Below are 23,699 nucleotides of genomic sequence, written 5' to 3'. Positions count from 1 at the left end.
TTACAAGAATATAAATGAGGGGAAATCTGAAGTTAATTAATAAGATTAAATCAGTAAGTATGACAGGGGCACCTGGCTGATTCAGTTGGGAGAGCGTGCGACTCTTGATCCTGGGATTCTGAGTTCGGGCCCCGTGTTAGGCAAAAAGATTACTTAAAAAAATACGTATGTCAAATAAGATATAATTGCAAGAATGACATACTGGACAACCAGGAAAAACCTAGAAAAATTATTGTTGGAAATGCCGTATATTAAGTATTGTTTATACGTGTATTTAAGCAAGTTTCTGTGTAATAGTCTTCTTTCCACATTTACTCTCAGCACTTACTCCACGCCAGGCCCTGCCCTAGATTCAGTGGATACAACTCTAAGCGGACAAAATCCCTGCTTTGTGGCACTTACAGTCTAGGAGAGAAGCAACTGAAGTATATACTCTTCCCTTATGAAAGGGGAAATAAACAACAAAAATATGTATTTTTTTCAATGGGTAAAAAACCTATGGAGGGGAATAGAAGAGTAAAGATGGGCGTGGGTTGCTTTTCTATATGGGGTAGTTAGGGAAGTCTGCACTGCTAAGGGGATGGCATCCACTGCTGGAATAGGGGGTAGAGTGATAGGGGGGCATCCAAATCAGCAAGGAGGGGGTGCCTGAGCAGCTCAGTCAGTGAAGCGTCTGCCTTCAGCTCAAGTCATGATCCCAGGGTCTTAGGATTGAGCCCCTGCTCAGCAGGGAGCCTACTTCTCCCTCTCCATCTGCACCCCTCCCCTGCTTGTGTTCTCCCTCTCTCAAATAAATAAAATCAAAAGGAAGGAAGGAAGGAGAGAAGAGGGAAAAGAGAAGACAAGAGAAGAGAAAAGAAGAGAAGAGCAAGGAGGCCAACGTGGCCACAGTGGAAAGTATACCAGAACATGGGGGAAGAGGGATTGTAAGGGGGCTAGACAGGTAAGTTTCTGGCGGGCTCTGGGGGCCCTTGCAGGGTGAGACAGAATACACATTCTTATGGAAGCAGACCACATCTTGTGGATTTAATAGCCCAGCATCCCACAGTGGCTGGAATCCACAAACTGCCTTCAGGGGTAACAGATTCTCAGTGAATTAAAACATATCTTATTCAATCTTCCAGTCCATGTTTCAATTAGTCTACGGTCACTTACCGCAGGAGATCAGCAGTTAGATCAAATGTGAGACTTAACCTCCACCGGCTCCTTCAAAACCATGCTTTGCACAGGCAAAGGAACTACTTCAAAGTTGTCACCGCCAGTAAGAATTACTACGCCCCGATGTTTTCAAATGGCTTCAGAGCCTGCTGCAAAATCTATCAAGCCCCGTTAGACGTGGCAGAAATTCTCTGGCTCCCTCTCATCATTCAGGCTCCAGATCAAATGTCACCTCCTCTGAGAGACCTTTCCTGACCTGCCCCCCAAAGTATCACCACCACCCAAAAGAACTGCTCCCCGAGCCTGTCACCATCACAGCACCTAGTCTGTATGACATGCCACCCGCATTAAGTTACAGGACAAAAAGACAAGAATTCTGTCTTAGTGGCCACTGTTTCCAAACACCTAATGCAGCACGGGGCACACAGCATGTGTTCACTAATTATGCCCTGAATGGATGAATGGAAGCAATTTTTGGAAAGATTTCCAAGTCACCTGCAGCCGAGTCCAGAGAACAATATTATATCTAAGGATTCCCAAGTACTAACAACTGACAAGAAAAAGCATTAAGACCTAGATTGATTTTTAAAACCACAGTACACATGATCCTGAAATGAACACTTTTTTCTCTGGCATTCAAAGTGCATTAGACCATCTCTCTGGCACTCTGCCACTCAAATAGTTTCACTGCATGTCAAAGAGCCTTCACGCTGACACTAGATCAGATTAACCTGTGAGCACTAACAGATGGGACAGACTAAGTCTGAAACATGACTGCATTTCACAAATTAACTGGGACACGGAAGTGATCCCTTTTCCCCGCGGTACGTTCGGCACTTATCAATACCAGCAGCCCCGCCCGGCCGACCACAACCGTCCCACCCTCATTCTCTCCCGAGCCCTGCTACCACTTGCCCTCCTCTGTCACGCTTCCCTTTCCTCCTCACCTCCACAGGGCCCTGCCTTCCCCTCTCCTTCAACCTACCAGGATCATAATAAATATTCTTTCCTAGGTGATTTTATATCTTGCAAATGAACAGCTTTGTAAAGAAAACACTACCTATGTTAGAAGAGAGAAGTACGCCTGTCACACTCTTGCAGGCACCTCTGATTTCAGGGGTTTCACTCAGCAGAAGGACGGCCCATCTCTCTGAGGTGCAAAACCAGCACAGAAAATGGTCTAAGTCCCTACCAATTACCCGAGCCTGAAAGCTGACGGAATGGCTATGAGAGGGGGTGACTCTGGCCTGCTTGGTCTGAAGCTGCTTCCCGGCCTCGCTCACATCCAGCGGCCTTTCTTCCTCTCCCCACAGGCCCAAGGACACAGCCGCTGCCTTCCCTCGGAGCCGCCTCCACACACTGCTCGGTGGGGAACTCCTCCCCCCATTCTTACTGTGAAGGGGGCTGCAAGCTCTTCAATTCCCCCTTCCACGGTACCCCCAAAGACACTGACAAGGGCTGTTGGTGGCTGATTAGATACTGAAGGAGTATTACCTCGTTCCTAAAAACCTTTGCAGTTATAAGAAAGAGGTATTACTTCAATACCATCAAGAAATGACAAAGTGGTTCCAATTGCTGATTTGAAAATCTTTATTATGTACTTTAAACTGTTCCAAAAACCCCAAATGTATCTGGACTTACTTGGCCTTAATAAAGAACAGCTGGGCAATAGGACTCACTCTTTATTAGTTAAAACGGGGCCAAAAAAGTGGCAAAAAAATCTTAAATTGTACACATCCCCTAAACTTTGTTTTCCAAAGCAAAAGCTAAATAGCTTTTGCTATTTAGGACTGAAATTTACAACGCTAAGATCTTCTATTTTCTACAGTTAATATGTAAAGAATAGCTCAAATGCCTTTCTTTTGAGAAACCCCCTTAGCACACTCTCTGGTGGTGCCTGAACCTTCAGCAGGAGAGCCTAACGCAGGTAGAGATGTGGGGCGCTCCTTCCATTTACAACGCAGCGGCAGTCTGGGAAAGTCGTCACTTGAAAGCAGCAGGAAAAAAATCTAAGCAATGGGTTTACGTGGGAAATGACGGTGTTATGTTATAAACTTTTAATAAACAAAAGCATTTTACTTACGATGTTCCCTGCTGAGAGTTAGTGTGGGTCTTTGAAGATGTATCATGTTGTTCTGTGGGGGAAGGAAAATGATCAGAGCAGCACAATGAGATACATGCATGAGTTTATTAGTTATATATCCCCCTTTTTTGTGCCGTCCCCCTCACTCCCATCCTCACCTTTTCCACCTGAACACTCAGTCTACGTCACTTCAGTCAACCACAGTGCTTGCCACACGCCCCGCACCCGGTACAATCACCCCATTATATAAGAACACTTACATTACCTCTAAAAAGAAGACTTGCTCAGAATCTAAAAATCCTGAACAGAGAGAAAAAAACCAAAACCAAACAAACAAAAAAACCACACACAGAAAAGCCCTGCTTGCAGCACAGCCCACCCCACGGCTGGTAACTTTCCTCAGTGCTGGAGACCTGACTTTCCCTGATGTCAGCTTGCAGTGGGGGACTCCCATGGGAGCCCTAGGACAGGGCTGTTCTCACTGCCACCTGGTCCGCCCTTCCCTATCAGTGATCTACTAGCATTCCCTTTTAACAGCCTCTGTCCTCGGTCGAGCGTGCACTCCCTCTCACCCGTCCCCCCATTATTCAGCACCTGCCCCCATTCACTCATTCACACTGCCTCATAGACACGAGATGTTCAAGGCATTCGACCCCATCCTCGATGAGCGTACAAGTGACGGAGCGACACGCGACAGGCACACCACTATCTCCGATGTCAGGCCGTGTGAGAGGAGTACACAAATCAGTCACATAAATGAACTGTCCCAGGCATCTGAAGAACGGTCTCTCAGTTGGTAGTGACTGAAGATGGCAAGTTAGACAAGGAGCAAAATGAACTGTGTCACAAAAGATGGGTGAGACTTTGACAGAATGACTGCTGGTCAAAGGGGGGGGGGGGAGGAGGAGGAAGGCCTTCAGGCAGCAGAGACAGTGTGAGTGGGGGCACAAAAGAGGGAAGATTTAAAACGGCACTGTGTCGGAAAGGGTAAGGACGGGGTGCAAAACGTGTGGACATCATGGAAAGACGGGTGAAGGTCAGATTTTAGAGGGCGCTGAATGCCAGGATGGTAAGTTATAACCCTGTTAGGCAAGGAGACACCCCCGAAGGTCTGTAACAGGGACAGGACGGACAGATTCCTCAGAGAGATTAACCTAGTGCCACCTGGTAGAACTTAGAAGGGAATGGGCAATAGTCATTAGGAAGGCAACAAACCGTCTGGGAAGCTGCTTTAGGCATGAGGTCATAGGGACCTGATCGGACTGGAGAGCAATGGAAATATGGATGCTAAAAGAGACAGGGCTGAACGAGATTTCCCAAAAATGTCATGTGCAGACCTTGCAATTAATCACTTCGTCCTCGTGGTGGCAGCAGCTCTTGCATGGTATTTATGACTGCTTCCCCTTTGGGCTAGAAAGCTAGAGGCAGGACCACAAACAGGAGGGTCTAAGGTCACTCTCCCAAGTACTCACAGGGACTCTCACATAGTGTCTTCGCTGGCTCTAAAGCGCCACAAGGCTCTGGTTATCCTTGGGCGTACTTCATTCTCTGCAGACTCCAAAACCTTCAGGTAACTCCCTCTTCATCCAACACACAACTAGACCTCTCTAGGGTCCAGCCGGGCCCCACCCTCACAGAAGTAAGCAAGGTTCCCCGGAACACGGACAGAGAAGCAGCAGCATGAAAAATCCCCGGGGAAGCATCTAGTGAGCCAAGACCTATTGGAGACCTGCAGGGTCTGAAAATGCCTTGGAGCAAGGAGAAATGGGCCCCGACTCTCCATCGGCTAGAGGGCCACCCATCCTCCACCAACAAAGTGCTTGCCAGCGCACCTTCAGCTAGGTTTGGCTGAAGGGGGAAATCAAACAATTTAAAGGATTAAAGGGTCTTTCTAAACCAAGAGTTAGCAATCATCAAAGCTGTGAGGAACCCAGTGGAAGGCACAGGATCTACCTGTCTGCCAGGCAGCCCTAACAAATGGGGAGGAGGACAGCAAGCAGTAAAGGGGCGCACAGCCAGCCTGCCCACAGCTGAGCTGGCCATCCAGCCGAGACTTGCACCACTCCACTGCTTATCTGTCTCCGGAGAGGCTGCCAAAATGCTGAGAAAAAAAGATCTCCCAATCTCCCCAAGAAGCCATTAATTTCTATTAATTTTACCTTGCCACTTATGTAATACTGTGGCAAGATGATCAGGTTTATTTCTCTGCATTCCAGGGAAATTCAGTTACGAGTTCTTTGCAAGATCTTATTCAGTATCTAGAGCAGAGGATGGCAAACTTTTTCTATAAAGGTCAGATAATAAATATTTCAGACTTTGCATGCTGTACCCTGTGGCATAATAATAAATGAACGGGCATGGCTGTGTCCTAATAACACCTTCTTTACAAAAACGAGCTGCAGAGCAGACTGACCCTCAGGCTATGGTGGGTCCACCCCTGCTCTAGAGGAAAGGATAGTCTGTTTCTTGCTTTCCTCGTCTTTTCTACTCTCCTCACATCCTTGCAATTTAAATTGTAGAAAAATAAAGGGAAAAAAATATACGTAAGGGAAAAGAATGAGGTGGGGAGATTAGAGAAGAGTCACCTCCATGGAGTATCTATGTGCAAACTTCTCCCAACATACACACATATCCTACCTTGGTTGCCCTATTTTTTGAAGACTAATACTTCATAACTTGGACATGCACCATTTATTAATAAACTAAATGACTGCAAACACCCTAGTCATTTTTATAAGGTTTGAAATGCCTTGCATGTAGTTGGGACACGATAACTTTATTGAGCCCAGGGGTTACTGATGAAGAGAAAGGCTGGATCCAGTCAGCTTACTTCTGTTTCCGAGTTCTCAACTGTTTACAATCCATAAAGAGAGACTAAACAAAAACTGCAGGGTGAACAGAGAAAAACTAAAGAAGCTATGTACTCTATTCCTTATACAAATTTCTGACTTTTGTTAGGAAAAAACACAAGAACCACACAAAAGATTCCAATCTATTCTATATACTAATTCCTGGGTTACAATGCTCTGAGAGTCACATTCAAGATGTGTGCATACATCAGGTAATTATATTGTTACAATTATGACACATTGTATTTGTCAAGTACTTTACTACGACATCTTCATTAACTCTTTGCAACGATCTGAAACTCTACCTGAAGAACAGTTTTATGTTCCACGCCCTTCCTATTCTTTCAAGATAGGAAGCCCTCATCTGTGCTGGGCTATTTTTCATTGTTTTTTTGTTTTTTTAACATTAAAACAACAAAAACCGTGCTTTGTTCTCCAATGCAATAATCAGTTCCACTTACTCTGGTTTTGGGTTGCAGAACTGATGTGCTGAGAATCCTAGAAAGAAAGAAAAAAACAAACTCTATTAAAATATTAAGGTTTCTATATCTAAGGCTGCATCACGGCTAAGACTGATGAACACTGATAAATCTAATTTTTACATATCTAAGATGGGTTTTACTTCTTCTATGTACTATTTATTTCTTCTATTCTTCCCTAGAATTTATTTTTCCTTTGGTGTTGGGCAAAGATTTATTTATTTTTACAAAGTATAATGTTTTACCTTAAAACCAGTAACAACGAACAACAACAACAACAAAAAACTATCGTGAGAAAATATGTAAAATATCTAACAGGGCAAATTCTGGTCTGGGTAGACATAACCTCTTTTGAAAACAACACCATGGAAAGGAATAGCTGTAACATATTACCAGCGTGCATGCAGACCAAGCTGGACAGAACACAGATCTGAAGGTGCTATTTCAATACTCTGAAGGTCACCCCAAAGTACAAATAAGCGAAAGAAAATGGCAGTGTTTAAAATACACTGTTCACAACTACTTCGACGGAAACATGCAAGTCAGCGACTGATCCACTTGTTATTAAAACCAGCACTAATGCAGACGATCACAGCAAACTTTAATTAGCAGGTATGAGAAGTCTAAGATTTACGTGTTGCACGTGTATCTAAATTCCCAAAGAGGAATCAGACTACTATCTCTCTTACTTTCCCTGTGCTTCTGTTCTCCCATGTGTAAGAAGTCTCAAATGAGAGAATTTACTGAAAAGTCCCAAGTGCTTTCATAAGCTACAAATGTAAGATGTTCTTACATAATTTGGAGAGTGATGTATTTGAGAACATTTTGAAGCACTTCAAAAGCTAAGTTGGTGGGAATTTTAACCTAATCTGCAAAGATTTCAACAGCTAGTGCTAGGTTCATCTAGCTCACAATACTTCAGGCTCCGCACTGGTGTGGACACAGTGCCGGCTGCACTGATAAGGAATTACCTTGGTGGGAAAAGGAAATTTGGAGGGCTCAGCTGTACTAGGCGTGTGTATTGCTGTCAGAGGAGGCGGCCATGAATGGGTCATTTCCTGGAAAGAGATTTGGAAAGGGAAGAAAAAGTGAATTATAAATAGAACATTTATTGCTAAGTAAGTTAACTTTCCAAACTAAATGTAAAGTGGATTGATTGGTGGTAAATAAAAAGTGAAATCTTGAAAGTTATTTTACTTTTTAAAAGACTCCTACTTAACGGGCTATGTTCAAATGCTGAAGATCTCCAACTCACAAAACAGAAATCAGTTCAAAGAAGAAAAACAAGAACGCAGAACATGAACGGTCTTAACACCGAATATTATAAAGCATATAAACAGTAATAGGTATTAACAAAGCTTATGTAACTGTGAACACGGAGTCTCTACTCAATGCTTTCTTTCTCCCTCAGCTTCTTGATTGCATTTCCTGGAATTATTTAAGTTCAAAGGAAGAAGAACTTTCCTGTTTGACTTAAGCAAACAAGTAATTCAGGTCACTTGTTCCACTTGGGAGAGTTTTAATGGATTTGACCCTCCCCTGATACACACTATTAGTACATATGAACTTTATTTATTTTTTTTTTTTTGGAGGAAAGAGCCTTAAAAAAATTACCTTCCCTTTCCAGTAATAGAAGTTTCTATTCACTATTTTCATGGAGGCAAGATTTCTCTATCTTACAAATTAATACATTTCTCTTGACATGAATTCTTTTTCTGAGCACATTCATGACTTAATAGTCGGCTTTGTTAAAAAACTGGAGGAAAATAGGTCAGATTAAACATGTCCAATCACAAATCATGCATGAGTGTGTGTGTGTGTGTGTGTGTGTGCGCGTGCGCACACACACACACACACACACACACACACACACACATCCCTTTGGTAAAGAGCTAAAATGGCATTGGAGATCATTCATTCTCAACCCCTTCATTTTTACGATGAGAAAACTGAGGTCCAAAATGACTGGATCAGGCTGATGGCTGAGAACACACACCGTGGGCCCCTTGGCTTCTCCAGTCTAAGAGCAAGAAGTCCATTTCCCCGTGTGTCAGACTGGCCTGGGAAACTGGCGTAAAGATGGACAGGCAGCTCCCTACCAGCAAAAGCTGGTGACCCCAGACTGTGCTGAATCACTTCCCTCGTACAACACGGTGTATTATAACACTGCACTCTTTTCAAAGTGCAGACAACCTCTCCATTACCACAGAAACTCATCTGCTCCTCGAACAACTGGAGATGAATCTCTAGCAGGTATTTCCATTCCCAGCCTCTGCACCCTCGCCCTTGCCTTTCCCCACAGCTGCTCCCTGGGTGGCTATCACCCCAGGACAGACATAAACGACCTGGCACCGTGACAAGCAAAGTCACTGATGCTGGCTTTCTTGAGTAATTTTTTGCTAAAGGTGAAGACGGCATGCCCCTGCCCACTGACCCACCCCCCTGCTTTGTGCAGCACAAAGGAAGAATTCTGTCCTAAGATACGATGGAAAGAGTAAGCACTCTGGAGCCAGAGTCCCAGACTGGAATCTGAACTCTGATCCTTACCAGCCCCGGGTAGCCTGAGGTGCCGGAGGCCTCTGAACACTGTTCTCAGTGAGACGTGAACTCAAGACCACAGATTTTTCTGAGGGGAATGAGGGTAATTTATGTAGTGTTTAGATACACGGTCACAGAAAGTACTTAATAAATTAAAAGCATCACAACTTTTAATTAAGCCTAGTTTTTCAAGAATTTCAATACTGCACCAAAGAGAGCTCCCTGCTGTTTTATTTTACTACCCTTTAAGGAATGGGATCATTATACTGCTACAATGTAAAAATGCAATTAATTGAGGTGTTTGAAAGAATCCCCCCTCTTGTTTTCCAAGAATTTCTTTAGAATCCCAATGGTATCTATGACTTTTAGTCACCAATTATTCCCAGAAAATGTCCATTGTACTCACAATGCCTCAGGCTGCCCCAGCTATTAAATTAGGCAGTTGGAAAGTGCATAAACTCTTTCAGGCCCTAAGTCGTTTGCCAACAGTCTGAAAGAATTTATATACTTCCCTAAATGCCTAGCTTACTGGAGGGAGTTAGGCCTTTAGAGAATTGGGGCCATAAGGCGAGGAGGCTGCCCAGAATAGCACACAAGGCCATGAATTCACCCCCTACCTTAACAATGACGTATCACACCTGCCCAGTCTTGGCTTCCAGGCGCCGCGGCCGCTGTCGCTCCTCGCTCTCCACCCTGTTGTTCTGCCCTAGACACACTGTCTAGCTCTTGGTGCTCTTCTAATATGCCATCCTGTTCCCACCTCAAGGTTTCTTTGCATTCTCTTCTCTGTCTAGTCCTCTTCATTTGCCTGCTATGGTACTCACAGTACTTAGCAATACCTGACATTTTTATTATATAATTATCTTCCCCCTGCAGTAGTCCCCTTTAGAGCAAGAACTCGGTCTTATTCATCTGGAATCCCCAGTGCCTAGAAAAGTATTTGAGGCTTAGTGGGTATTTGTTGCATAAATGAATGAACAAATAATAGGGCTGTCACTCACTGTCGCAGCATCACTGGGAGGCTACACCGAGGTCATGTGCATGAGTACTGCACTGACTTCCCCAGGAGGCTGTCCAGGCCATCCCACTGTAAGGAGAGAAGGTGAGCTGTTTCCATACACCCACTGAGGACATGAGGGTACAGTGCCCTGTCTGGATCTCGTGTGTGGCCAATTCCTAGTTTCTAAGCGTGTCTATCTGCTATCTTCTTACCCCATCAGCCTGCAGGAATTACAGGCCACCAACTTCCCTTCTTTGAAACACTTCCACTCTTAATATTTCCACCAGAGAACCGAACAGTATCTTCTATGATTGACTTTTTCTGTTAGGGAACTATTTACTGCTTCTATTGTCCATCAGAAAGATTTGTGTTCAGATTCCTGGCAGTCTTCATAAATTGCTGGTACAAGAGGAGAAGAACAGGAACCAGGAGGCAGAGGAAAGTATCTGGATCAACCCCAGAGAGTGGGAGACCCTAGGGATCATCTATTAGCCCAGGGCCTTCATTCTACCAACGAGGGAATCAAGGCCCAGGGCATGATGTAGCTGGAGCTCCAAACAGAGGAGAAAAGAAGGGGCACAGCCTCGTAAGTCCCCGCTAGGCAAAGGCCTGTGTCCCTCCCCAGCCCAGGACATCCTCTGTTTGCTTTCTGCACGATTTCCAAACGAAAGTAGTCATCTTGGTTGCCTGCGTTAACCATTCACTTTCCTGTATTTCCAGGTAAGGAAGAGCCCATGAAAGTGATGGTGGCTGAGAGGGGAGGGAGTTTATTAAATGGGTTTACTAAATTAAAATTGCTTGTCTGGTGCTCTAATACCATCATCCTAATTAAGGGATTCCACAGGTAATACAGTAACCCACATCAAAACCTAAGAGCAGCATTTGACATATACAGAAGACAAACTAGTCTATATTGTTGCATTTACTTTTGAAACAACTATAAAACAAATCACATACACTTTCAGAGAAAACGCTAAGACCGTATTTTATAACTAAGTCATCTGTTGTTTTTATGACTCATCATACAAAGGATTTCAGAAATACCAGAAGGAGAGGATGAAACAAAAGCTTGATCAAGATACCCTGTTTATTAATCTTCCTAGCTGGTTCACAAAAACTGCTCAATTCTAGCAGTACAAAGCATGTTTCCTTAGAGATATTTCTTTCTCAGAAGATCCTAACCACAAAAGTAGAGGACGAAGAAACCAAAAATGATGGGACTACCTTCCAAACATCTGGTTAGACACTACCTTCATCAAAAATTTTGCAAGTGAGAAGGTACCCTATAACTGCTGGTTTCAGGGGCACCTGGGTGACGAAGTAGGTTAAGCATCCAAGGCTCTTAGTTTTGGCTCAGGTAATCATCTCAGGGTTGTAAGTGCGAGCCCTGCATTGGGCTCTGTGGAGAGTCGACTCTCTCTCCCTCTCCCTCTGCCCATCCCTACCCCTCCTGACCACTTGCTCTCTCTCTCCCTCTAAAATAAGTAAATAAATCTTAAAAAAGAAAAAAAAATACTGGTTTCAATACCACCTTACTTTACAATGAAAAATTAAAGGAAAAAATTGGGTAAGCATATATTTTGAGGAAAAGTGAGCAGTGAAGATACAATTAAATAGGTACATGTGTCATATATATCTCTACTTCAAAACCAGAAAGCTTATAGCAAAAGATAAAACAAGAATATCATTAAAACCCACATAGAGGAAAGTTAAAAGCCAAAGAAAAGGACTGAGAAATAAATAAAACCCTTAGTGGGCACCTGGGTGGCTCAGTCGGTTAAGCGTCTGCCTTCGGCTCAGGTCATGATCCCAGGGTCCTGGGATGGAGCCCTGCATCGGGATCCCTGCTCAGCGGGGAGCCTGCTTCTCTGTCTCCCCCACCCCTGCTCATTTTCCCCTCTCTCTCTCAAAAATAAATAAAATCGTAAAAATAAATAAATAAATTGGTTATCACAATTACAGTACTCAGGCATTAAATTTAGCTCTAGATTTCTTGGAAATTAAAGTCAAAATGGGAAACTTAACAGTTTATATAATTCTTTTCTGATAAAAAGGAAGCATGCTGATTCATGAGGAGAATCCATTTATTTTTTCCTGGAGCTGAATTCTAGGAGGTATGTGTTGTCCTTGTGCAAAAACACCTTGAACCCAAGATAACAGGTTCAGTGATGTATCAGTAGCAGCAGCACAAATGTTCACGGCACCATCTCAAGAAACAAGAGTGAAAAATAACCCTTCAAGGTAGGTTTATAGATGTCCATTTCCTTTCTACTGCTTTTTTTATTATTATTCCTTTAAAAATTCATGGCCTCCCTGAAGATGAGGCCATACATATCCGGTGTCGCCTACAAAACACCAAGAGGTACCAATCAAGCACTGTTTAACCCCTTAAATACAGAGGACTTTTCTTTCTGAGAAGTGAGCAACTCCCGTGAGTCTTTATGAACAACAATCAGAAAAACCTGAGAGAGGTCTTAAAACTCTGGTCCAAATGCCTTGCAGCTTATAGACTTCATCTCAATTAACAGAATCTGTCAGAGAGCTCAGTCAGGCTCTCAGAGTCCCTGTTACTAATCTGGTAACTTGCATTGGAAGGTATGAGGAGGCGAACTGTTTGAAGGGGTTTGGAATGGCAACTGTTCACTAAAGTCAAGTAAATGGATATCTGTCTACCTCCTTCAGTATTTCTTCAAATGGAGAAACAGTAAAGAACTCACCTTCAGAATCTCTTCAACACAATGAACTTCATTGGAGTAGGTCTGCTGCAAGTGAAAAACAGGAAGGAAAAGCTTAGCACAAACACACACCAACTGAAGCATTAGTGGGTGCGGGGATTCCCTCACATCAGGGCCACCCTCTTACTGGCTAAGTCGTAGGAGCGTCACATTCTGGAGGAAACAAGACCAGACACCAACCTGACTTAATCAGGGAGGAAAGGGTCTGCTAGAGACAACGGGAGGATAATTTGGACCCTCGGGTCAAAGTTTCCAAAGGAAAATATGTATCTTAAAGAAAATCAGTAAATCAGCAAATCTAGGGGAATAACAGACAAAACGAAAGTGGAGGCAGAAAGAGAGAAAACCAGGGTTGCCGCTTGTGGCTTCATAGGAACATCCGTCCAGCCAGCCAAGGAAAATGAACACAGAGATGGAAATCATCTGAACACCTCAGTGAGCCCACAGTAGAGAGGCTAACACCGAATCACGGATAGATTAGATTTGGGGGGTAATAATCTAGCCAAAGATTGCCTTTAAAGTAATGACATGCACTCTAATGTCTCTACCCCTCCTTCAAGTCAGCATTTTCACAGTATATATGCACATGTATATACACGCACATGTGCACACAAACATACACAAAGTATTTCCCCAGAGAAAGACCCCAGGGAGAGAGGAGATTTCCTAGCGTCTTGGATGAAACATCTACTATTTACTTCTTCAGGATTCCCAGAGAAATGAATGCTGCTGCCACTAGTATCACCACCACAGACAGTGTCTAGGAAAGGTCATTTTACAGTCTTTATATTTTTAAGTGCAAAGAAAATGGAAAAGTTAAAAAAAAAAAAAACACTAAAAAAACCCAACCACTTTTCCTTAACTAGAGACATGAAACAAATCCCATGACCTCATGATTTTCACTGGGAAAGAAACGTTTTGCTCTGTGTCAATTCAGAGCCAAGTGCCCTGGGCCAGTTCTATACAACACACACCCCTCCTGTTACTGCCACCGCCGTGTGCATAAAGCACAGGTCCTCCCAGTCCGCCAGGTCCAATACCTGCCTCACAGCTGGAGAGGAGATGAAAGGGTTCTTTACCTGGCTCTCATTTCTAATCTGAGTGCAATTTAATACAGCATTGGTTGCCAATTCCTGATCTAGGATTCATTAACCCACCATTCCAGTTTAAGGATGAAGGAAAAGGAAAGAAAAGAGCACACAACATTCACACTGTCGTGGAATCAAATCTAATGGACATGTCAATGTTCAAATGTAATTTAACCTGCACGGGTCTGGTTTCAAACCATGTAAATTTCATGGAAACAATTTTGTTGAAATGTTTGCAGTTTGATATTTTTTAGGAAGTTAGAAGGTATAATCAAAGAAGGGTATCCCCTTCATCCGCACATCCTATCAGATCTGCCTTTAGGCATACGCATGTCACTAACTACACCTGCTTATCTGCTTTTTGTTTTTCAAAACCATTAAGAAATGCCTACAAACTGGACCAAACACTAATAACCAAACCTTTTAGCACAAATGTCAGAAACAGAACTGAATGCTGTTTTGACCTGAGGGTAAAATGTAAGAATATCCTACGGTTCCAATTTCACACATGCATCATCAGGAAAAATAACAATTTACGAGCTGGAGGTAAATCAATACAACAGAGCATATAGCATATTAGTACTGACTCTGGTCAGACAGTCCCCCCGTCCCCCATCTGTTCCTGGAAGGAGAATGGGAATCCGATTAACATGTATGGGAATCCATGAAATAGTGAAGCATGCTGGAATGAGAGAGAAAAAGATCTGCCTACCGCTTCCAACAGAATGAGATGAGAAAGCTGTAACTTCAGGATGCTAAAAGACTTTGCAATCTTCGTAATTATTCAAGGAGTCAACACTTAGCCAAGATGCTTCATGTCACTAAAAGACTCTTTTTTTCTAAAGCTTTATCACATTAGATGAAGCAGAACTGAAGAAATTTTTCTATAGCTCAGTATTTATTAGTATCTGGGTAAGACAAATATTGCTAAGTAGTCAACATTTAACCCATTTAAAATTATAAGCAGGGTCTTAGGTTCAAGCATTAATTTGTTTAATTTACTGTGAACTTTCCTATTAGGTCCACTAGGAGAATGGGAATATTTGAACGGAGCGCAGGGATTCCATTCCAAATACATGAGGATATTGTCATATTTAAACACCTCCAAGCAGCACTGTTTATAACGGCAAATAACTGGAAACAATCAAATGCCCAACAACAGGAGTCTAGCTAGAGACCTTCACAGTACATCCACACAGCAGTATGATACAGAGAATTAAAATAATAATGTAAATGTATGCGCCTACATGGAAAGATGCTCAAGATATTTTCAACTTCTTTAGAAACAATCTTATGTTTACAGAAAAATTACAAAAACAGGAAAAAAAAATCCCACAAACCCTTCACCCACATTCCCCAAATGTCAGCATTCCACCACACTGTTTTTTACTTTTCTCCCCCACCCAACTACACTGAACCGTTTAAGAGTAAGTTAGAAAGAGTTAATGCCCCTTCACCCTTAAATACCTCTGTGAGTACCAAGATATATTTTTAAAACTCTATTTAACAGAGGGGAGGTTCCAAGATAGTCTGTATAACAGGAGCCCATTTCAGGTTCCATCTACCTGAGATTCAGATCTCTACTCTTCTTCCGACCCAAATTAAAGACTCTTTAAAACTAGAGTATAGGTATTTCAAATGTGTCTGCAGAGATCTGTAGGGACAGGCTCCCTTATTTCATAAAATACAAGTCTGGCACCTCCAAGTCTGCCACTGGAAGGAGACCTTCCAAAAAGGGAGGGGAAGTTCAACAAACCATTATGGCCTAATCCCTGCCTTAAAATCCACTTTGGCCACAGGGTCTCCAGCTGAGTCCTGCCACTCCTGCTCAGAGAAGCCAGGCTCCCTGGCACAAACCCTGCGGCCCGAGAGGAAGGAAACAGTCTCGCTAAAGCACAGCCTGCTGAAGGCTGCAGATCTTCAGGTAAGACTTCCACAAAGAGTAAGAGGTGACAAAAAGCAACCTGCACAAAATCAGCAAGTTCTCCTTCGCAGGTCCTTCCCTCATCCAGCGCCTGCTTCCATGATGTAGACAGAGACGTTAGCACTTACAACCACAAATCCCACTGCTGTCTCTCATACTCAACATCTGGGTTCCTAGGGGAGCTCAGCTCTTCCCTCCTGCCCACTTGTGGCTACCTCACAAATCTGGTGTCCTGTGTACAGATTGACCTCGCTTCCCTAGGAACTGTAATTCTATTCAATTAAAAATAAAATAACAGCAGCTACTTACTGAATACATATTGTACCTGACATGGCATTAACCTCTTTACATACTATTATTTCCCCTATCTGCTACCATCTATTGTAAGATGCAACATCATTAGGTTGGTGGGCGGGGAGACTGCACTAAATGTCCCCATCCACTGTAGATACAACCCTCGTTACAGAAACTTAAAAATGAAATACCACGGCTAACATTACATTCAACTGTGAAAGCTGAAAAAAAGACATCCACATTGGAAAAGAAGTAAAACCGTCCCTCTTTGCAGGTGACATACAATATACAGAAAACTCTGAAGAATTCACCAGAAAACTATTAGAATAAATAAATTCAGTAAAGGTTCAGGATACAAAATTAATACACATAAATCTGTTGCATTTCTATACACTAGTAACTCTCAGAAAGAGAAATCAAGAAAACAGTCCCATTTAAAATCACATCCAAAAACAAACCAAAACAAAACACCTAGGAATAAATTTAAACTAGTAATGAAAACTGAAGACAACACAAATAAGTAAAAAGATAGATCATGCTCATAGACTAGAAGAATACTGTTAAAATGTCCATACTACCCAAAAATAAAACATCCACGCTACCCAAAACAATCTACAGATTCAGGGCCATCTCTACCAAACACCAACGGCATTTTTCACAGAACTAGAACAAACAGTACTAGAATTTGTACAGAACCAAAACAGACCCCAAATAGCCAAAGCAATTTTGAGAAAGAAGAACAAAGCCTAAGGTATCACACTCCCCGATCTCAAACTATACTACAAAGCTATAGTAAGCAAAGCAATATGGTACTGACACAAAAATAGACACAGATCAAGAGACCAGAATAGAGTCCAGAAATATAAACCCACGCTTGTACAGTCAATTAATCTTCAACAAAGGAAGAATACACAATGGGAAAAAGACGGTCTCTTAAATAAACGGTGCTGGGAAAACTGGACAGCTACATGCAAAAGAATGTAACTGCATCACCTTCTTACATCATACACAAAAATAAACTCAAAATGGATTCCAGACTTAAATCTAAGACCGGAAACCATAAAACTCCTGAAAAAAAACACAGGCAGTAATCTCTTGGACATCGGTATAAGCAGTATTTTTTTGGATCTGTCTCCTCAGGCAAGAACAAAAGTAAAGATAAATAAATGGGACCACGCCAAACTGACAGGCTTTTGCGCAGTAAAGGAGACTATCAACAAAACAAAAAGGCAATCTACTGAATGGGAGAGGAGGATGTTGGCAAACGATACAGCCAATAAGGGGTTAATACCCAAACTACACAACTCACAGCTACTATCCAGAAAACAATCCAATTAAAAAATGGGCAGAGAACTTGAACAGGCGTGGTTCCAAAGAAGACATACAGATGGCTGACGCATGAAAAGACGCCCAACACAGCACTAGTCACCAGGGACGCGCACCATGAGGTGCCGCCTCACACCTATCGGAAGGGCTCGTATCAAAAAGACAAGAAGTAACAAGTGTTGGCGAGGATGTGGAGAAAAAGGAACCTTCGTGCACCGTTGGTGGGAATGCAAACTGGTGTGGCTACTCTGGAAACAGTATGGAGGTTCCTCAAAAAATTAGAAATAGCATACAGTGCAGCAATTCCACTGCTGGGTATTTATCCAAGGAAAACAAAAACACTAATTCGAAACGACAGAAGCACCCCTACATTTACTGCCACATTATTTACAATAGCCAAGATATGGAAACAGCCTAAGTACGCAGCCACAGATGAACGGACGAAGATGTGTACAGATACACAACGCAGTATTACTCAGCCACAGAAACACGTAACCTTGCCACGTGCCACAACGTGGATGGACCTAGAGGGTATCACGCAGTGAAGGAAGTCAGAGGAAGACAAATACTGTGTGATTCTACCTATACGTGGAATCTAAAAAACAAACAAAACAGAAATAGACTCATAGATACAAAGAGCAATTTGGTTGCCAGGGGGGAGGGGGCTGAGGGTGGGGGGTGGTTGAGGGAAAGGGATTAAGAGATACAAACTTCCAGTTATAAAACGAATAAGACACAGGATGCAATGTACAGCATAGGGAATATACTTAATAGAGGGAACAATTCTGTGTAGTGACAGATGGTAGCTAGATTTACTCCATAATGTATATAAAGGTTGACTCACTATGTTGTACAACTGAAACTAATCTAATATTGTATATCGATTCTGCTCTAGCAACAGCAAATAAATCTCTGAGGGAATTCTGTATAATGCTCCAATTCTCCTATCAACCTCTGTGGTAGATATTATCCCACTTTTTAAAATGAGACTGAATTCCAGAGAAATGAAATGTCCAAAGTCGCACAATGCTCTGAAGTGACTGAGCCTGGGTTCATAAGGGTGTTAATACTACCTTTCCAAAGACCTCAACCTTCAGGCAAAAGACCAACATTTTAGCATTTTAAGGAGGGGATGTGACTCCAGTTGTCCTACGCATGACCAAAAACATTCTTTTAAGAACAAAGTTTGCCTCTGTTTGTGCCAAGAAGCACTTTGGTATTCAGATTCAACTGCCTCTTAGTACTACAGGTGCGTCAGGCCAGAAAAGGCAGCAATGCTGGCCTCGGTCTGATTGCTCACTCCTCTTGGAATGACATTGTGTAATCATAAGGAAATGCACTGATACCAAAATAAAACATGTTAGTAAATGTCTTCTAAGCACGACACGGTTTGTTTTAATAAGCTAAAAAGAGCTGAACGGAAGAACCATACCTCACCACTGAGACCAGGAGCCCCTCGCAATACTGTGTCTTAAGTCTCTCAAGTTTCAACAGAGCAGCACTTTTGTAACAATGCTGCTCTCAGAAAGGCTTAGTTATCACTACCCAGGAACTGCAGGGAGCACAAAGGCAGCAGGCTGCGGAAGGCGGCCAGATAATCTTGGATTCTAGCTCTGGCCCTGCTGAGGACTGGCTCTTCAATTCTGCACCAGATTCCACTTCTTTGGGACTATTTCCTCATGGTGATAAAGGGATAGTATTACCAGTCCTAACCAATACACATCTGCTGGTATGCTCGCAGGCCCAGAACTCAGAACATGAAAATAAATGTCCAGATTTTAGCTTCAGAGACTTCTTAAACACTGCAGTATGTCCTAATTATAAGTCAATGTCTTCAGTAACAGACTACTGGAAATAAACACACTGGGGACAAAAGGGAAATCGTTTTGCATTGTTTCATCCTTAAAAACATTAGGACTGCTCTTAGAAACTATTTTTCACCTGACTGGCAAAACAAAAAACTGACAATACTGTGTCTCTAAGATAGACAGGAGGAAACAGGCACTCTGATACCCTGGTTGGTGGGAGGGGGAAAGGTCACAAGTTCTGAAGACACCAATTAGGCAACAGCCCCCAAATTCTAATTTCCTGTACCCTGACCCGGCAATGTGACTTCTAGCCCCAACTTCTACGTGTCCACACAGACATCTGTAGGAAGTTATTCACTTCAGCCTAGTTTGCAAATAGTAAGATACTCGGAACAATCTAAATGCCCACCTAGGGAAAAGTGGCTGCGATAACTGTGGCATGTGCCCCTAACGCACAAATACTATGCAGCTATGCAGAAGGAGGACCCGTTATATATTGATTTGGGGGTAATCTCCAAAACATACCGTTAAGCAGGAGAAAAAACATAGGTGCAGTGTACGCCAGGATCTGTATCAATGAAAAGGGGACAGAAGGGAACATGTATGTGGAGTTACTCATGACACATGAAACACCACTGGGAATACGGACGAGAAGCCTGTCCCACTGGTTGGTTCCACGAGGGAGATTCGGGGCGGGGGGGAGATTCTTCTATGTACATATTCTTATCCTTTAAATTCTGAATCATGAAATGTATTACCTATTCATAAATAAAAACATAATTAGGCTGAGATTTTAAAAAACAGGGATAAAAATTTTTATTCAAAGTACAGTCAAAATGTCTTCTGCCACATTTGTCTTTACTTTCTATTAGTCTTCCTCTAAGTGACTTTCCTTTTCCCAAACACACACCTAGGTGCATCGATTCCAGCTCCTTCCTCGGCGCTCTGGGCTTGCCCCACCTAACACTCAGTGCACCGAGCTGTTCACAGATGTGCCGGCAGCCTTCCATCACAGACTGTGAGCTGCTCCTGTGGAAACCCAGGGCTACTGTTCAGGCCTGGTCTGCTGTTTGCTGGCTAATTCACTCTTTCTTCCCAAACTAACCGACAAGTCCCTGAAAGAGGTGCATTGTTTGGGTTTGCTTTTTTAAGATCAGTCATACTTTTAAATACCGAGCAGCCACATACAAAATACACGAAACCTCCCAGGACTGCTGTGAGGAAGAAATCAGACAATACATGTTAAAGCTAATGCCACAGGAACAAATGCAGGCATTTATCATGAAGATGCCACAATCAGCATTTCCAAGAGACAGATTAGGGAAGGAAACCAAAAGGCCTGCCTGAGCGAGGTTTTGACACAAAATTCATTTTATTCTGTGAATACACAGTAAATTACCTCAACAGTGAGGCCTATTACAAGAACACGTTCGTACTGCTTGGGTGTGCCTGCTCGGGCTGGGAAAGGTAGAAAGGTGTTAGGAAATATGACTTCTTCAGAAGCCTCGTGCCCTTTGGGCAACTATCTAAACGTCTACTTCACACCCGGTATTTTAGAATAATTTTTAAGATCCCTAGACAGATTGACAGGCACACTCATAGTACAAACATTTTTTAAAAGAAAGCTATAGATCGTTAATATGGAAGGAGGGATAATGAGCTAGGAGACAGAACAGGGCACTCTTAACAGCGTTAACCGTATTATGTAAATTCAACTGTTCAATTCTAAAAAATTAAACACCCTCCCATCTCTCCCCAAATATTTTCAAATAATGGAAAGGTTCCGAATAGCTTTTAAAATGTGAACGCTCTACTATGTAGCAAAGAATCCCTCACATTTCCTTGGAGCCCTTTATTTGAGGCCACATGGTCTGCCACACATGAACGGCTACCATAGTCAAGGTCAGGCTACTTGCAGACATCTCTATCTATAGCTCTTCGAATACATTTTTCAAGGAAAGAAGGAAAGAGATCGATAAAGGATAAGATCATTTTAAATGATGAGGGATCTGGGGCGCCTGGGTGGCGCAGTCATTAAGCGTCTGCCTTCGGCTCAGGGCCTGATCCCAGGGTCCTGGGATCGAGCCCCACATCAGGCTCCCCCGCTATGAGTCTGCTTCTTCCTCTCCCACTCCCCCTGCTTGTGTTCCCTCTCTCGCTGCCTGTCTCTATCTCTGTCGAATAAATAAATAAAATCTTTAAAAAAAAAAATAAAAAAAATAAATGATGAGGGATCTATAGGTCACCTACAGTTACCATCCAACAACAATTTATTGTGGGAAGACCATGCTTTCTACTCGTATTGGAGGATTTAGAAAGAGTGGTCGTGTGGAAACAGGGCTGTCACGAACACTGGCCGACTTTTTCTGGAAGTCTTCTTACTCCTTCACTCTCTGCCTACCTTCAACTCTAAAAGATAGCCCTTGGTGTTTTCATTTGTTTTCCACAGACTTGTTTCCTATTTTATTTATCTCTGTTTATTCATCTGTGTCTCTCAGGACCTCAGCATAATTCCAGACTAACACAGATGTGCAAGTAGTATTTGAGAAGTGAATTTACTTTTGTCATTTCACGGCATCTCTGACAAAATTCAGAAACACGAGCTTACCAAAAAGTACGGAGTATTCTATGGTGATTCTCTTTTTCCTATATATTAGAAGCAATATGTTTGCTCACATTTGTAACATTCCAGACAGCTTCACAGAACAATGACACTTTTTAAGACACAGAAATCCTGAATTAAAAAAAAACAAAAAACAAAAAATGCACAACCTATTGTAACAAAATTCCCTCACCACTACCAACCCCATCAGACGTTTTTCACCCAAGGAGTAGTTTTCTGAGTGCAATTTGGGGATGTGAGTATCTCCAAGCAAAGTTTCAGATGTGAGGTAACAGGAGATCATGAATGTTGGGGGGTGGGGGGCGTACGTCGTCAGGCATGCTTGGGTTGGGGTAAGGAAAGGCATGGGTCTCCTTGAGACAGAACATGAGGAAATACTCTAGGGATGAACACAGAAGAATGCTGGAAGCTTGGAAGATGGGTGACACCCCAATTCACTTATTAAACAAAAGCAAATATACCTGGTTTTTAAGAAGTCACCTTTAGATAAACTGCTTTTTTATAGGCAAATTATTATTTTCTTGCCTTTCATGAACTAAAAATGAAAGGAACCCTACATATCATTACTGAAACTTACAAAACCTCACAAGTATTTTTAAAGATCAGTATGAATAATTAGAGTTTACTGTCCCTCCCAGTCACTTTGATTTGACCTGAAGTACTTTGCTTTAGTGTCATTAAGATTTAATTTTCCTAAAATGTGTAAAATTTATGAAAGCTTGTAATTTGTGTTAACTGAACTACTTAAAATAGTCTGGAAATTCTGTTTAGATCTCTATTAAAACAACGTATCTTTTCATTATGGAACCCAGGATCTAGTTCTTAAGATTTGGTTTAAATAAAAATATGGATAGTGCATAGCCTTCTCCACATACAGAACCGTAAAAACTAACTTCATCTAAATGTACAAATGAGTATGAGGGGTGTACTGAAAGTGTTGGTTTCGTTTATTTTATTACTATTATTTTCCTACGATCACCTGAGTGTGTACATTTTAATGTATTCGCAAAGTTGCCGCAGAGTCACATGTAACAGTTCCTATATAAAAAAAAATACTATTTATGTTTATCATTATATACAGAAATTCTTCAGTAGATATTATTTATGATGATGTTGACTAGTTGTCTTAGTGTAAAAGTTAAGAGGAAGGGAGTCCACCTGAGACCTGACTTAAAAACAAAGTACCTGGATGAAAAACAAATGTAAAATAACTTACCACTGCTTGATAGTACTTATGTCTAATCTTGATTATTCACCAACTCTAACTTCTGCCTATGAACCACTACCATTCACCATGTAATAAGGTATCAGAAATCCCCAATGCTCTTAAGACTTGAAAACACTGTGCCTTTAATGAAAGATCACATGAGACCCCACGAAGCCCAGTGGGCGTAGCGACCGTGAACGATTTAGTAAGACTGGCTAAAAGGGGAGAGAAAGAAAAGAAAGAAAAGAAAGAAAAGAAAGAAAAGAAAGAAAGAAAAGAAAAGAAAAGAAAAGAAAAGAAAAGAAAAGAAAGGAAGAGAGAGAGAGAAAGGAAAGAAAGAAAAGAAAGAAAGAAAGAAAAAGACAGAAAGAAAGAGAAAACAAAGAAAGAAAAAAGAAAGATCGAAAGAAGGAAGAAAAAAAGGAAAGAAAGCAAGAGAGAGGCATCTCAAAGAACAAGTCTAGACACTGGTTCCGTTCCAGTGATAATAAACTGACAAGTTCTTTCAAATGGACCAAACTATATGATCTATTCCTTCCACAACCAATTCTATTCACTAAAACAACCTTCACATTTTTTTCTAAGAG

General features: G+C 42.1%; 1 protein-coding gene across 9 annotated transcripts in view; it reads right to left on the bottom strand.

The window, feature by feature from the left end:
- The window catches only part of AFF1 (ALF transcription elongation factor 1), a 227,104-nt gene that overhangs the window by 72,480 nt on the left and 130,925 nt on the right, over positions 1-23,699 (bottom strand). For 8 of the 9 annotated variants that reach the window (XR_008958493.1, XR_008958494.1, XM_057309901.1 and 5 more), the window contains 4 exons: positions 12,825-12,869; positions 7,541-7,627; positions 6,552-6,588; positions 3,242-3,293 (listed from right to left, as the gene is read on the bottom strand). Coding sequence is in view for 7 of the 9 variants with exons in the window: in XM_057309901.1 (XP_057165884.1) it covers positions 3,242-3,293; positions 6,552-6,588; positions 7,541-7,627; positions 12,825-12,869 (221 nt within the window). In the remaining 2 variants the exon portion in view is untranslated. Of the gene's footprint in view, positions 1-3,241; positions 3,294-6,551; positions 6,589-7,540; positions 7,628-10,108; positions 10,192-12,824; positions 12,870-23,699 lie in introns of those variants that run through there. The other variant, XM_044388103.3, reaches the window with a different exon arrangement.

The sequence above is a fragment of the Ursus arctos genome, unplaced genomic scaffold (genome assembly GCF_023065955.2).
Source record: "Ursus arctos isolate Adak ecotype North America unplaced genomic scaffold, UrsArc2.0 scaffold_9, whole genome shotgun sequence".
NCBI lineage: Eukaryota > Metazoa > Chordata > Mammalia > Carnivora > Ursidae > Ursus > Ursus arctos.
This window is presented reverse-complemented; position numbering and strand designations above follow the sequence as displayed.